This window comes from Ornithorhynchus anatinus, chromosome 5 (genome assembly GCF_004115215.2).
Source record: "Ornithorhynchus anatinus isolate Pmale09 chromosome 5, mOrnAna1.pri.v4, whole genome shotgun sequence".
Classification (NCBI taxonomy): Eukaryota; Metazoa; Chordata; class Mammalia; order Monotremata; family Ornithorhynchidae; genus Ornithorhynchus; species Ornithorhynchus anatinus.
The window spans coordinates 60,068,896-60,082,457 of record NC_041732.1 but is presented as its reverse complement, the minus strand read 5'-3'; the positions used below and the strand labels follow the sequence as shown (position 1 = coordinate 60,082,457).

The 13,562-nt window shown below is 54.8% G+C and overlaps 1 protein-coding gene across 2 annotated transcripts in view; it reads right to left on the bottom strand.

The window, feature by feature from the left end:
* Window positions 1–12,464, bottom strand: part of ALDH4A1 (aldehyde dehydrogenase 4 family member A1) — a 58,087-nt gene extending 45,623 nt beyond the window's left edge. Inside the window, exon 1 of one of the 2 annotated variants that reach the window (XM_029065389.1) lies at window positions 12,424–12,464. In XM_029065389.1, coding sequence (XP_028921222.1) covers window positions 12,424–12,449 — 26 coding nt within the window. In that variant the 5' untranslated portion in view covers window positions 12,450–12,464. Of the gene's footprint in view, window positions 1–5,649; window positions 5,749–12,423 lie in introns of those variants that run through there. The other variant, XM_029065388.2, reaches the window with a different exon arrangement.
* Between the last annotated feature and the right edge of the window lie 1,098 nt (window positions 12,465–13,562).

The window sequence follows — 13,562 nt, the reverse complement described above, 5'->3', positions numbered from 1 at the left end:
GTTACCTCATCTGTCAAATGGGGATTAAGACTGTGAGCCGCACGCGGGGCAACCTGATTCCCCTGTATCTACCCCAGTGCTTAGAACAGCGCTCCGCACATAGTGAGCGCTTAAATACCATTATTATTATTTGTACCCTTAAGCCCTCGCTACTCACCCCGTCCTCAGCCCCACGGCACTTAGGACCGTATCCGTGATTTCTTTTAACGTCTGCCTTCCCCTCTAGACTCTGAGCTCCATGTGGGGAGAGAAAACGCCTACCAACTCTAGTACTCGCCCCAGCTCTTAGAACATTGCTGTGCACAGAGTAAACGCAATTGATCGACTGATTTTTTTGGCCGGGCTGGAAACGGCCCTGGGGTCTAGGAGAGAACAAGCCTCCTCAAGTCCTCCCTGGCCTAGAGCCACCCCGACCCGTCAGAACCGGTCCAGCCATTCTCAGCTTGTCAGAGAGGGTGGGCCCTCCCCAGGAGCACAGGAAAGCTGGAGGAGGAATGTGGGAGAGGCCTCCGAAACGAGACGGTGCGGGTGAGGCCATCTTCCCCGCTTCGGCAGCCGGCAACCGGGTGGGGAATCACAGAATGTGACTGTTAGAACTGTACTCTCCAAAGCGCTCAGTACAGTACTCTGCCCGCAGTATGGGCTCAATAACTGTAAGCCCGTCAAAGGGCAGGGACTGTCTCTATCTGTTACTGATTCGTACATTCCAAGTGCTTAGTACAGTGCTCTGCACATAGTAAGCGCTCAATAAATACCGTTGAATGAATGAATGAATAAATGGCATTTACTAAGCGCTTACTATGTGCAGAGCACTGTTCTAAGCGCTGGGGGAGATACAGGGTCATCAGGTTGGCCCACGTGAGGCTCACAGTCTTCATCCCCATTTTACAGATGAGGTCACTGAGGCACAGTGACTTGCCCACAGTCACACAGCTGCCAAGTGGCAGAGGCGGGATTCGAACCCATGATCTCTGACTCCGAAGCCCAGGCTCTTTCCACTGAGCCACGCTGCTTCCCCACCCGATACACCCGATCGGAGGCCAGTGTTTTTCACGTTTACCCCGCCTCAGGGGCAGGCTAAAGTTCAGCCCCTGCCTCACGTTGGGACTGTAACTAATTCACGCACGGGAAGCCACTGCCAGAGACGGGGTGGAACAGGGCGGGATTATGGTGGGAGACACTGATTAATCCGGCGGGTCAGAGTGTACAGCCCGGGAGAAAGGATCAAGCGCTTAGTACAGTGCTCTGCACACAGTAAGCGCTCAATAAATGCGACTGAACGAGCGAATGAATCTGCCCAGCCACGCCCAGAATCCTGCAAAATAATAATCAGCGTGGTGCAGTGGAAAGAGCACGGGCTTTGGAGTCAGGGCTCATGAGTTCGAATCCCAGCTCTGCCACTTGTCAGCTGTGTGACTGTGGGCAAGTCACTTAACTTCTCTGTGCCTCAGTTCCCTCATCTGTAAAATGGGGATTAAGACTGTGAGCCCCACGTGGGACAACCTGATTCCCCTGTGTTTACCCCAGCGCTTAGAACAGTGCTCTGCACATAGTAAGCGCTTAACAAATACCAACATTATTATTATTATTAATCATAATTACGGTTCCCGTTAAGCCCTTTCTAGGCGCCAAGCACCGGTCTAAGCACTGCGGTAGATCCAGGTTCATCAGGTTGGGCACAGGCCCTGCCCCACCTGGGGCTCACGGTCTCAATCCCCATTTTACAGATGAGGTCACTGAGGCCCAGTGAAGTGACTTGTCCACGGTCACAGAGCAGACAAGTGGCAGAGCCGGGATTGGAATCCAGGTCCTTCGGACTCCGGGCACGGGCTCTGTCCAGCGAGCCGGGCTGCTCCTCTGAAGAGGGGTCCCCTTCAGTGAGGAGACGGAGCCGGGGTGAGGGGGCAAATCTTGGGGCATCGATATCAGGGAAGGTCGGAAGCAGCCAGCTACAAGGTTAAAGGGAGAATTCAGCCTCACGCTTCGCCTGAGTTTTGCGGGGCGGGAGACGAGGAAGGAGTCATTCGGGGTTAAGACCTTGGGGAGGAAGTCAATCAACTGCTCAGTCCACGGTGTTTACCGCGTGCTTACTCTGTGCAGGGCACTGTACTAAATGCTCGACTTCATTCATTCATTCAGTAGTATTTATTGAGCAGGCAGAGCACTGTACTAAGCGCTTGGAATGTACAATTCGGCAACAGAGAGATAATCCCCGCCACTTGACGGGTTTACAGTCTAATCGGGGGAGAGAGATGGACAAAAACAAGGCACAGAAGCAGCGTGGCTCAGTGGAAAGAGCCCGGGCTTGGGAGTCAGAGGTCATGGGTTCGACTCCCGGCTCTGCCACATGTCAGCTGTGTGACTGTGGACACGTCACTTAACTTCTCTGGGCCTCAGTTACCTCATCTGGAAAATGGGGATTAACCGTGAGCCTCACGTGGGACAACCTGATCACCCTGTATCTACCCCAGCTCTTAGAACAGTGCTCTGCACATAGTAAGCGCTTAACAAATACCAACATTTTTTTTTGACCACAGTGAAGCACTCAAATACCAGAATCATCATTATTATTATTATTCTCTGTGCTTCAGCTACCCCCTCTGTAAAATGGGAATTGAGACTGTGAACCCCACATGGGACAGGGACTGTGTCCAACCCGATTTGCTTGTATCCACCCCGGTGCTTAGTACAGTGTCTGGCACACAGTAAGCGCTTAATAAATATCAGATGCATTATTATTACTCTCTGTGCTTCAGTGACCTCCACTGCAAAATGGGGATTGAGATTGTGAGCCCCACGTGGGGCAGGGACTGTGTCCAACCAGATTATCTTGTACCCATCCCAGCACTCAGAACAGTGCTTGGCACATAGTAAGTGCTTAACAAATACCATTATTATCATTAGAGGCTGAGGTGTGGGCGGCCCCGGAGGATTCGGTGGGAGAGGAATCAGCAGGACAGGGTCAGCGGGGAAGAGGACCCTAAGCAGCGTGGTTTAGCGGGAAGAGCCCGGGCTTGGGGGTCAGAGGACGTGGGTTCTAATCCCGGCTCTGCCACCGGTCTCCTGGGTGACCTTGGGCAAACCACTTCACTTCTCCGTACCTCAGCTACCTCATCTGTAAAATAGGGATAAAGAGTGTGAGCCCCAAGTGGGACAATCTGATTACCTTGTAAAATAATAATAATAATGGTATTGGTTAAGCAGTTACTATGTGTGAAGCACTGTTCTAAACGCTGGGGGGGGGATACAAGGTGATCAAGTTGTCCCACGGGGGGCTCACAGTCTTAATCCCCATTTTACAGAAGAGGGAATTGAGGCCCAGAGAAGTGAAGTGACTTGGCCAAAGTCGCACAGCTGACAAGCGGCGGAGGGGGGATTAGAACTCATGACCTCTGACTCCCAAGCCTGTGCTCTTGCCACTAAGCCATGCTGCTTCTCTAATAATAACAATAACACCAACAATGGTGGTACTTGTTATGGCCTTAATACGTGCCAGGCACCGTCCTAAGCGCTGGGGTGGATCCAAGCAAATAGGGTTGGATCCAGTCCCTGTCCCACGTGGGGCTCGCCAGACTCCATCCCCAGATGAGGTCACCGAGGGGGTCAAAAACGACTTGCCCAAGGTCACACGGCGGAGGCGGGATCAGAACCCACGACCGCCAGGCCCGGCCCGCAGTCACCAGACCGCGTTTCGGCGGCTCCTTGGGCGGAGGGTCGGTCCTCACGTCCGCCAAACTCTCTTCCCCTCTTCAAAGCCCTCCTGGGAGCTCACCTCCTCCAGGAGGCCTTCCCAGACTGAGCCCCCCTTTCCCTCTGCTCCCCCGTTTCTTCCCCCCCCAACCCTCTGCTCTTCCCCCTTCCCCTCAGCACCGTGCTCATTTCTATAGATTATTTATTACCCTATCTATGTTGTCGACGAGGTGTCCATCCCCTTGATTCTGTTTGCCGTGATAACGTGGTCTCGCTTTTCTTTCGTTCTGTTTTGCTCCGCCGTCTGTCTCCCCCGATTAGACTGCGAGCCCGTCACGGGGCAGGGATGGTCTCTCTCTGTGGCCCAACTGTCCATTTCCAAGCGCTCAGTACAGTGCTCTGCACATAGTAAGCGCTCAATCAATACGATTGAATGAATAAATGAGTGAAAGGGAGGGCTCAGTCTGGGAAGGCCTCGTGGAGGAGGTGAACTTTCACCCGCCGCTGAGAGCTGGCTGGCTCCCCCGTTTATCCGGGGAGACCATCACGCGGTCTCTCTCTGTTGCCGAACTGTCTACTGCAAGCGCTTTGTACAGTGTTCAGCACAGAGTAAGCGCTCAGTAAATACGAGTGAATGGATAAATGAGTGAAAGGGAGTCTGGGCAGATCTCCCGGAGGAGGGGAGTTCTCAACCCCTGCTGAGAGCCGGCTGTCTCCCCCGTTTGGACCGGGAACCCGTCGTCGGGCAGGGATGATCTCTCTCTGTGGCCGAACTGTCCATTCCAAGCGCTCGGCGCAGTGCTCTGCGCATAGTAAGCGCTCAATAAATACGACGGAATGATTGAATGAGTGAAAGGGAGAGCTCAGCCCGGAAAGGCCTCCTGGAGGAGGTGAGCTCTCAACCCCTCCTGAGTGCTGGCTGGCTGTTTCTCCTCTTTAGGCCGGGAGCCCATCATTGGGCAGGGATTGTCTATCTGTTACCCAACTGTCCATTCCAAGCGCTTAGTGCAGTGCTCTGCACATAGTAAGCGCTCGATAAATACTATTGGATGAATGAGGGAAAGGGAGGACTTCAATCTGGCAAGGCCTCGTGGAGGAGGTGAGCTCTCAACCCCTGCCGAGAGCCGGCTGTCTGTCTCCCCCGTTTAGACCGGGGGCCCGTCGTTGGGCAGGGCTGGTCTCTGTTGCCCAATCGTCCATTCCAAGTGCTTAGCACAGTGCTCTGCACCTAGTAGGCGCTCAGTCAATACGATCGAATGGATAAGTGAGTGAAAGGGAGGGCTCAATCCGGGCAGGCCTCCGGGAGGAGGGGAGCTCCCAAGCCACGAGAAGCGGCGTGGCTCAGTGGAAAGAGCACGGGCTTTGGAGTCAGAGGTCATGGGTTCGAATCCCGGCTCGGCCACTTGTCAGCTGTGTGACTGTGGGCAAGTCGCTTCACTTCTCTGGGCCTCAGTTCCCTTATCTGTAAAATGAGGATGAAGACTGTGAGCCCCACGTGGGACGACCTGATTCCCCTGTGTCTACCCCAGCGCTTAGAACAGTGTTCGGCACATAGTAAGCGCTTAACAGATACCAACATTATTAACCCCTGCTGAGAGCCAGCTGTCTCCCCCATTTGGCCTGTGGGCCCGTCGTGGGGCAGGGCTGGTCTCTGTTGCCCCACTGTCCGTTCCAAGCGCTTAGCACGGTGCTCTGCACCTAGTAGGCGCTCAATCAATACGATCGAATGAATAAGTGAAAGGGAGGGCTCAATCCGGGCAGGCCTCCGGGAGGAGGGGAGCTCCCAACCCCTGCTGAGAGCCAGCTGTCTCTCCCGTTTCGACCGGGGGCCCGTCGTGGGGCAGGGCTGGTCTCTGTTGCCCCCATTGTCCGTTCCAAGCGCTTAGCGCGGTGCTCTGCCCCTAGGAGGAGCTCAATAAATAGTCTCGAATGAGGGCGCGGAGTGGGCTGGGCACTCACCCGGTGGGCCAGGGATGGCCCAGGAGGAGCCGGCGCAGCATCTCCTCGTCCGCCCGCCGCGGGAGCCTCCAACTCTGCGGGAGCCTCGGCGCCGGGAGCCGCTCCCCGACCGTACCACCGCGGCCTGGAGGGGAGACCTCCCGCACCGCTGCCTCTCCCGCTTCCCTCCCGCTTTCCCCCGGACCGACCCCTTAACGGCCCCCTCCCGGAGACCCTCCTCCCCCCGGTCCGGCGGCAGAAACCCCGCCGGAGCCCCCAGACCACCGCCTCTCCGGAGGCGGGTCCCCCCATCCGACCTCTCCTCATGGTACGGCCCAGGGCGTGAGGCCGGGGGAGGAGGGGGGGAAAAGGGAGGGAAGGGGGCGTGTCTTCCGTCAGCCAATCAGAGCGACGCGGAGGGGGATTGGACCAATCAGACGCCGCTTCATGTTGCAGCTCGGGGGGGGGAGTGAGGAGGGCAGCCAATGAGAAGGCGAGGGAGAAGGAGGGCCGACCTGAGCCCACTTAGAGGTCGTGACCCGCGCCCCTCCTCCTTTTCGTTTGCTTTTTTGTCATCTGTCTTAAGCGCTTCTTAGGCGCCCGACTCTGAACTAAGCGCTGGGGTCGATGATTCCAAGCGCTTAGTCCAGTGCTCTGCACATAGTAAGCGCTCAATAAATACTATCAGCGTGGCTCAGTGGAAAGAGCACGGGCTTTGGAGTCAGAGGTCATGGGTTCGAATCCCGGCTCGGCCACTTATCAGCTGTGTGACTTTGGGCAAGTCGCTTCACTTCTCGGTGCCTCAGTGACCTCATCTGTAAAATGGGGATGAAGACTGTGAGCCCCACGTGGGACGACCTGATTCCCCTGTGTCTACCCCAGCGCTTGGAACAGTGCTCGGCACATAGTAAGCGCTTAACAAATACCAACATTATTATTATTATTATTATTATTATTAATGCCGGGGTTGCTTGGGAAGCAGCGTGGCTCAGCGGGAAGAGCCCGGGCTTGGGAGTCAGAGATCATGGGTTCGAATCCCGGCTCCGCCACTTGGCAGCTGGGTGACTGTGGGCAAGTCACTTCACTTCTCTGGGCCTCAGTGACCTCATCTGGAAAATGGGGATGAAGACTGGGAGCCTCACGTGGGACAACCTGATTACCCTGTATTCGTTCAGTAGTATTTATTGAGCGCTTACTATGTGCAGAGCACTGTACTAAGCGCTTGGAATGGACAAATCGGCAAAGAGAGACACAGCCCCTGGCCATTGACGGGCTTCACATAATAATAATGTTGGTATTTGTTTGTTAAGCGCTTACTATGTGCACAGCGCTGTTCTCAGCGCTGGGGTAGATAACAGGGTAGTTGGGTTGTCCCACGTGGGGCTCACAGTCTTCATCCCCATTTTACAGATGAGGTCACTGAGGCACAGAGAAGTTAAGTGACTTGTCCAAAGTCACACAGCTGACAAGAGAAGCAGCGTGGCACAGGGCTTGGGAGTCAGAGGTCGTGGGTTCTAATCCTGGCTCCGCCGCATGTCAGCTGTGTGACCATGGACATGTCATTGAGCTTCTCTGGGCCTCAGTTACCTCATCTGTAAAATGGGGAGGAAGACTGTGAGCCTCATACCAACATCATCATAATCTGATTTCCTTGTATCCCCCCCCCCCCCCGGCGCTTAGAACAATGCTTGGCACACACTAAGCGCTTAACAAATGCTATTATTAGAGTAGCAGCGTGGCTCAGTGGAAAGAACATGAGGTTAGGAGTCAGAAGTCATGGGTTCTACTCCCGGCTCCACTGAACTGTCAGCTGTGTGACTTTGGGCAAGTCGCTTAACTTCTCTGGGCCTCAGTTACCTCATCTGTAAAATGCGGATTAAGACTGTGAGCCCCATGTGGGACAACCTGATTCCCTTGTATCTACCCCAGCGCTTAGAACAGTTCTTTGCACATAGTAAACGCTTAACAAATACCAACATTATTATCAAGTGGTGGAACCGGGATTAGAACCCACAACCTCTGACTCCCAAGCCCAGGCTCTTTCCGCTAAACCACAATCGATAGATACAAGCTGATCGGGATGGACGTGGTCCCTGTCGCACGTGGAGCTCACAGTCTCAATCCCCATTTCTTACAGACGAAGTAACTGAGGCACAGAGAAGTGAAGTGACTCGTCCAAGGTCACACAGCAGACAAGTGGCAGAGCTGGAATTAGAACCCAGGTCCTTCTGAATTCCAGGCCCGAGCTCTAACCACTAGGCCCTGCCCCTTCTTGGTTTTTTGTCTTCCCAAGGTGTTAGTTGGCCCCCCTCCTCCCTATTCACCCCCATCTGCCTCCAGGGGAAGGGAAGGCCGGCACTTCAAGCGCTTAATACAGTGCTCTGCGCATAGTAAGCGCTCAATAAATACTACTGAACGAATGAATGAACTGGTGCCCTATCTCTTCTCCTTTCAGGATTTGTCATCATCGTCGACATAATAATACAAAGTATGGTGTTCATTAAATCCTTACTGCGTGGCAAACGCCGTACAAACTGCTGGGAGAGACACAAGATAACCAGAGCAAACACGGTCCCTGACCCACGCGGGGCTCACTCGGTCTATGTGGGAGAAAGAGCAAAGGATCTTATCCCCAGTTTACAGATGAGCAAAATAAAGAACAGAACAATAATAGTTCTATTAAGTCCTTACTATGTGCTAAGCAATGTACCACACCCGGGGTAGACACAAGCTTATTAACACTATTGTAGTGTGCCTTACTGTAGCATGTTGCTATATTTGCGATCTCACTTTTTATTGTTTATTGTCGTCAGATTTTGAATTTGATCAGGTCGCCCCTTAATCGAGTCTACCCCCGACCCTGGTCATCACCCCTTTTATTAACACGACGATATTGTATCATACTGTATCATGTTGCTATATTAGCACCACTGTACTGTATCATATTGTATCATGTTGCTATATTACCGATTTCGTTTATTACTGTTTATTGTCAGTGCTGCCACCCACCTCTCTGGCCTCGCCATGTCCCTCCTCCCCCCCTCCCCCCTCCCGCCCCTTCCTATCCTCCCCTTCCCTTCCCCTTCCCCTCTCTCGCTCAGCTCTTTCCCGCTCTCTCCTCTGTCTCCTCCCCCCTCCCCTCTCCCGCCCTAGAACCCCACTTTACCAGCGCTACCCTCTTCCCCTCCCCCTACTCTTCCCCCCACCTAACCCCCTCTTCACCCCCTCCCCCCTTCTCTCTTCCCACCCACGCCCCATCCCAGTCCTCTTGTCCCACCGCCACCCCTCATCCCCCTCTCCTCGTCCAGGGCCCCGCCACCTCCTTCCCATCCAAACCCTCCCCTCCCCCCGCCCCTCCCCCCTCCTCCCCTTGCACCCACAGCTACTTTCAAGTGTGGCCTCTGGAACCCCCGCTCTGTTACAGGCAAGCTACCTTTCATCCATGACCTTTTCCTCTCCCGCTCTCTCCTCCTCCTCGCCCTTTCGGAAACGTGGCTCTCTCCCGAAGACACGGTCTCCGCCGCCGCTCTCTCCGGCGGAGGCCTCTCCTTCTCCCACTCCCCCAGACTCACCGGTAAGGGAGGAGGCGTCGGCTTCCTCCTCTCGCCCCGATGCCGCTTCCGCACTATCCCTCCTCCCCCCTCCCTCTCCTTCCCCTCCTTCGAAGCCCATATCATTCGCCTCTACCACCCACTCCAGTTACTTGTCGCCGTCATCTACCGCCCTCCCGGTCCCACCTCCGACTTCTTCAACCACCTTGACCCCTTTCTCACCTTCCTTCTCTCCTTCTCTCTGCCCACTCTGATCCTTGGAGACTTCAACATCCATACGGATGTACCCGACGACTCCTCTGCCGCCCGCCTGCTATCCCTCCTCGACTCTGCCGACCTCCTCCTCCACCATACCGCGCCCACTCACCGACTCGGTCACACCCTCGATCTCGTCATCTCCTACCGCTGCACTATCTCCTCACTCACCAACTCTGAAATCCCTCTCTCGGACCATAACCTTCTCACCTGCCTCATCTCTCACACTCCCTCCCCCTGCAGATCTTCGCTACTGCCCCACAGAGACCTCCGCTCTCTCGATCCCATCCGTCTTTCCAATAGCATCTCGCCTCACCTTGCCGCCCTGTCCTCTCTTCCCACTCTCGACGATCAGGTCTCCGCTCTCAACTCCACCCTCACTACTCATCTCGACTCTCTCGCCCCCCTTTCCCTCCGCCGCTCTCGCGCCACTAACCCACAGCCCTGGATCACCTCCTCCGTCCGCCTCCTACGCTCCTATGCTCGAGCTGCTGAGCGCCGCTGGCGAAAGTCCAAGCACCGAGCCGACCTCACACACTTCAAATTTATCCTTTCCTGCCTTAACTCTGCCCTCTCCTCCGCCAGGCAAAGCTTCTTCTCCTCCCTCATCGACACCCATGCCCGTCACCCCCGCCGATTGTTCCGGACCTTTAACTCTCTCCTTAGGCCCCCTGTTCCTCCCCCTCCCCCATCTCTCACCCCTAATGATCTGGCCACCTATTTCCTCACGAAAATCAACACGATCAGGTCTGAGCTCCCCAAAGTCACCCCTCCGCCTCTCCCCTCCCCCCCAACAACCCCCTCCCCTACTTTCCCATCCTTCCCTGCAGTATCCTCAGAGGAGATCTCCTCCCTCCTCGCAAGTGCCACCCCCTCCACCTGCGCCTCGGACCCCATTCCCTCTCACCCTCTTAAAACCATCGCCCCTGCCCTCCTCCCTTCCTTAACTTCTATTTTTAACCACTCAATCTCCAAGGGCTCCTTCCCCTCTGCCTTCAAACACGCCCACGTCTCCCCCATCCTAAAAAAACCCGCTCTTGACCCCACTTCCCCCTCCAGTTATCGTCCTATCTCCCTACTACCCTTCCTTTCCAAAATCTTAGAACGAGTCGTCTACAATCGATGCCTAGAATTCCTTAACTCCCATTCTCTCCTAGACCCCCTCCAATCTGGCTTCCGTCCCCTCCACTCTACCGAGACTGCTCTCTCTAAGGTCACCCATGACCTCCTTCTTGCCAAATCCAATGGCTCCTACTCCATTCTGATCCTCCTTGACCTCTCTGCTGCCTTTGACACTGTCGACCATCCCCTCCTCCTCCGTACCTTATCTCACCTTGGCTTCACGGACTCTGTCCTCTCCTGGTTCTCCTCTTACCTCTCTGGCCGATCATTCTCGGTCTCCTACGCTGGAGCCTCCTCCCCCTCCCATCCTTTAACTGTTGGAGTTCCTCAAGGGTCAGTTCTTGGCCCTCTTCTGTTCTCCATTTACACTCACTCCCTCGGTGAACTCATCCGCTCTCACGGCTTTGACTACCATCTCTACGCAGATGACACGCAGATCTACATCTCCGCCCCTGTCCTCTCCCCCTCCCTTCAGGCTCGCATCTCCTCCTGCCTCCGGGACGTCTCCACCTGGATGTCTGCCCGCCACCTAAAACTCAACATGAGCAAGACTGAGCTCCTCATCTTCCCTCCCAAGCCCGGTCCGCTCCCAGACTTCTCCATCACCGTGGATGGCACGACCATCCTTCCCGTCCCGCAGGCCCGCAATCTCGGTGTCATCCTTGACTCGTCCCTCTCGTTCACCCCACACATCCTATCCGTTACCAAGACCTGCCGGTTTCACCTCTACAATATCGCCAAGATCCGCCCTTTCCTCTCCACCCAAACGGCTACCTTACTATTACGGGCTCTCGTTATATCCCGGCTAGACTACTGTGTCAGCCTTCTCTCTGACCTCCCTTCCTCCTCTCTCGCCCCGCTCCGGTCTATTCTTCACTCCGCTGCCCGGCTCATCTTCCTGCAGAAACGATCTGGGCATGTCACTCCCCTTCTTAAACAACTCCAGTGGTTGCCTATCGACCTCCGCTCCAAACAAAAACTCCTCACTCTAGGCTTCAAGGCTCTCCATCACCTTGCCCCTTCCTACCTCTCCTCCCTTCTCTCTTTCTACCGCCCACCCCGCACGCTCCGCTCCTCTGCCGCCCACCTCCTCGCCGTCCCTCGGTCTCGCCTATCCCGCCGTCGACCCCTGGGTCACGTCCTCCCGCGGTCCTGGAACGCCCTCCCTCCTCACCTCCGCCAAACTGATTCTCTTTCCCTCTTCAAAACCTTACTTAAAAATCACCTCCTCCAAGAGGCCTTCCCAGACTGAGCTCCTCTTCCCCCTCTACTCCCTCTGCCATCCCCCCTTTACCTCTCCGCAGCTAAAGCCTCATTTTCCCCTTTTCCCTCTGCTCCTCCACCTCTCCCTCCCATCCCCACAGCACTGTACCCGTCCGCTCAACTGTATATATTTTCGTTACCCTATTTATTTTGTTAATGAATTGTACATCGCCTTGATTCTATTTAGTTGCCATTGTTTTTACGAGATGTTCTTCCCCTTGACGCTGTTTAGTGCCATTGTTCTTGTCTGTCCGTCTCCCCCGATTAGACTGTAAGCCCGTCAAACGGCAGGGACTGTCTCTATCTGTTGCCGACTTGTTCATCCCAAGCGCTTAGTACAGTGCTCTGCACATAGTAAGCGCTCAATAAATACTATTGAATGAATGAATGAATAATTAGGTTCGACCCAGATCCCGTCCCAGCTCACAGTCTAAGGGGAGAACAGATATCGAATCCCCATTTTACAGATGAGGAAACTGAGATACAGAGAAGTGAAGTGACCTAGATCAGGCAAGTGGCAGAGGCGGGATTAGAACCCAGGTCCTCTGATTTTCAGGCCCGCGCTCTGTCTTCCACTGGGCCACGCTGCTCTCCGACCACTTACCGCTGCGTGCTGTGTGCTGAATCCATCCTTAGTGCTTGAGGAACTGCATTAAAAATCCAAGTCAGGATTTTTGAAAAGGAGCCAAAACTTTGGCAAACCGTCAGGGGCCTCCACATTGGCAAGGGGAGGAAGAGTCAGCAGAGCGAACCGTAGCGTCCCGTGAGCTCACAGAGGACCCCGCTCCGTATCCTTGGGAACCGGGGGTAACACGGCCCGTCTCCCGCCGTGACCGCTGAGCCACCAGTCCCAGTTGAGCGGGGACCAAGCCCAAAGAGAAGCAGAGCCCCAAAACCCTGAGCCTCCTCCTTGAAAACTCCCAGGAACGGTGGGGCCTTCATTAATTCATTCGATCGTATCTACTGAGCGCTTACTGGGTGCAGAGCACTGTACAAAGCAACAATTTGGCAGCAGATAGAGACAATCCCTACCCGACAACGGGCTCCCGGTCTAGAAGAGGGGAGACAGACAATAAAACAAAACAATTAGGCATCAATAGCACCAGTATAAACAGAATTATAGACGTATATACATCACTAATAAAATAAATGGAATAATAAACATGTACATGTATATACAAATGCTGTGGGGCGGGGAAGGAGTCGGGGCGATGGCGAGGGGAGGAGCAGCAGAGGGAAAGGGGGGCTCGGTCCGGGAAGGCCTCCTGGAGGAGGTGAGCTCTCAGGAGGGCTTTGAAGGGGGGAAGAGAGCTAGTTTGGCGGAGGTGAGGAGGGAGGGCAGACGATGAAGCTTCCCAGGGATTTGGAAGTAAAGAGTGCCCAATGGCGACAAGGAAAGTCATCAGGGTTCTGGGCGGGCTCCAACTTTCCCCTTTTACCCCCACCAGAGTCACCTGGGATACCCTCTTGGCCCCTGCGGTGTGGCTCGGTGGAAAGAGCCCGGGCTTGCTTGGGTGTCCGAGGTCATGGGTTCTAATCCCGGCTTCGCCGCTTGTCAGCTGTGTGACCTCGGGCAAGTCACTTAACTTCTCTGGGCCTCAGGTACCTCATCTGTAAAATGGGGATGAAGACTGTGAGCCCTATGTGGGATAACCTGATTATCTTGTATCTCCCCCAGTGCTTAGAACAGTGCTTGGCACATAGTAAGCACATAACAAATACCAACATCATCATCCTGCAAGG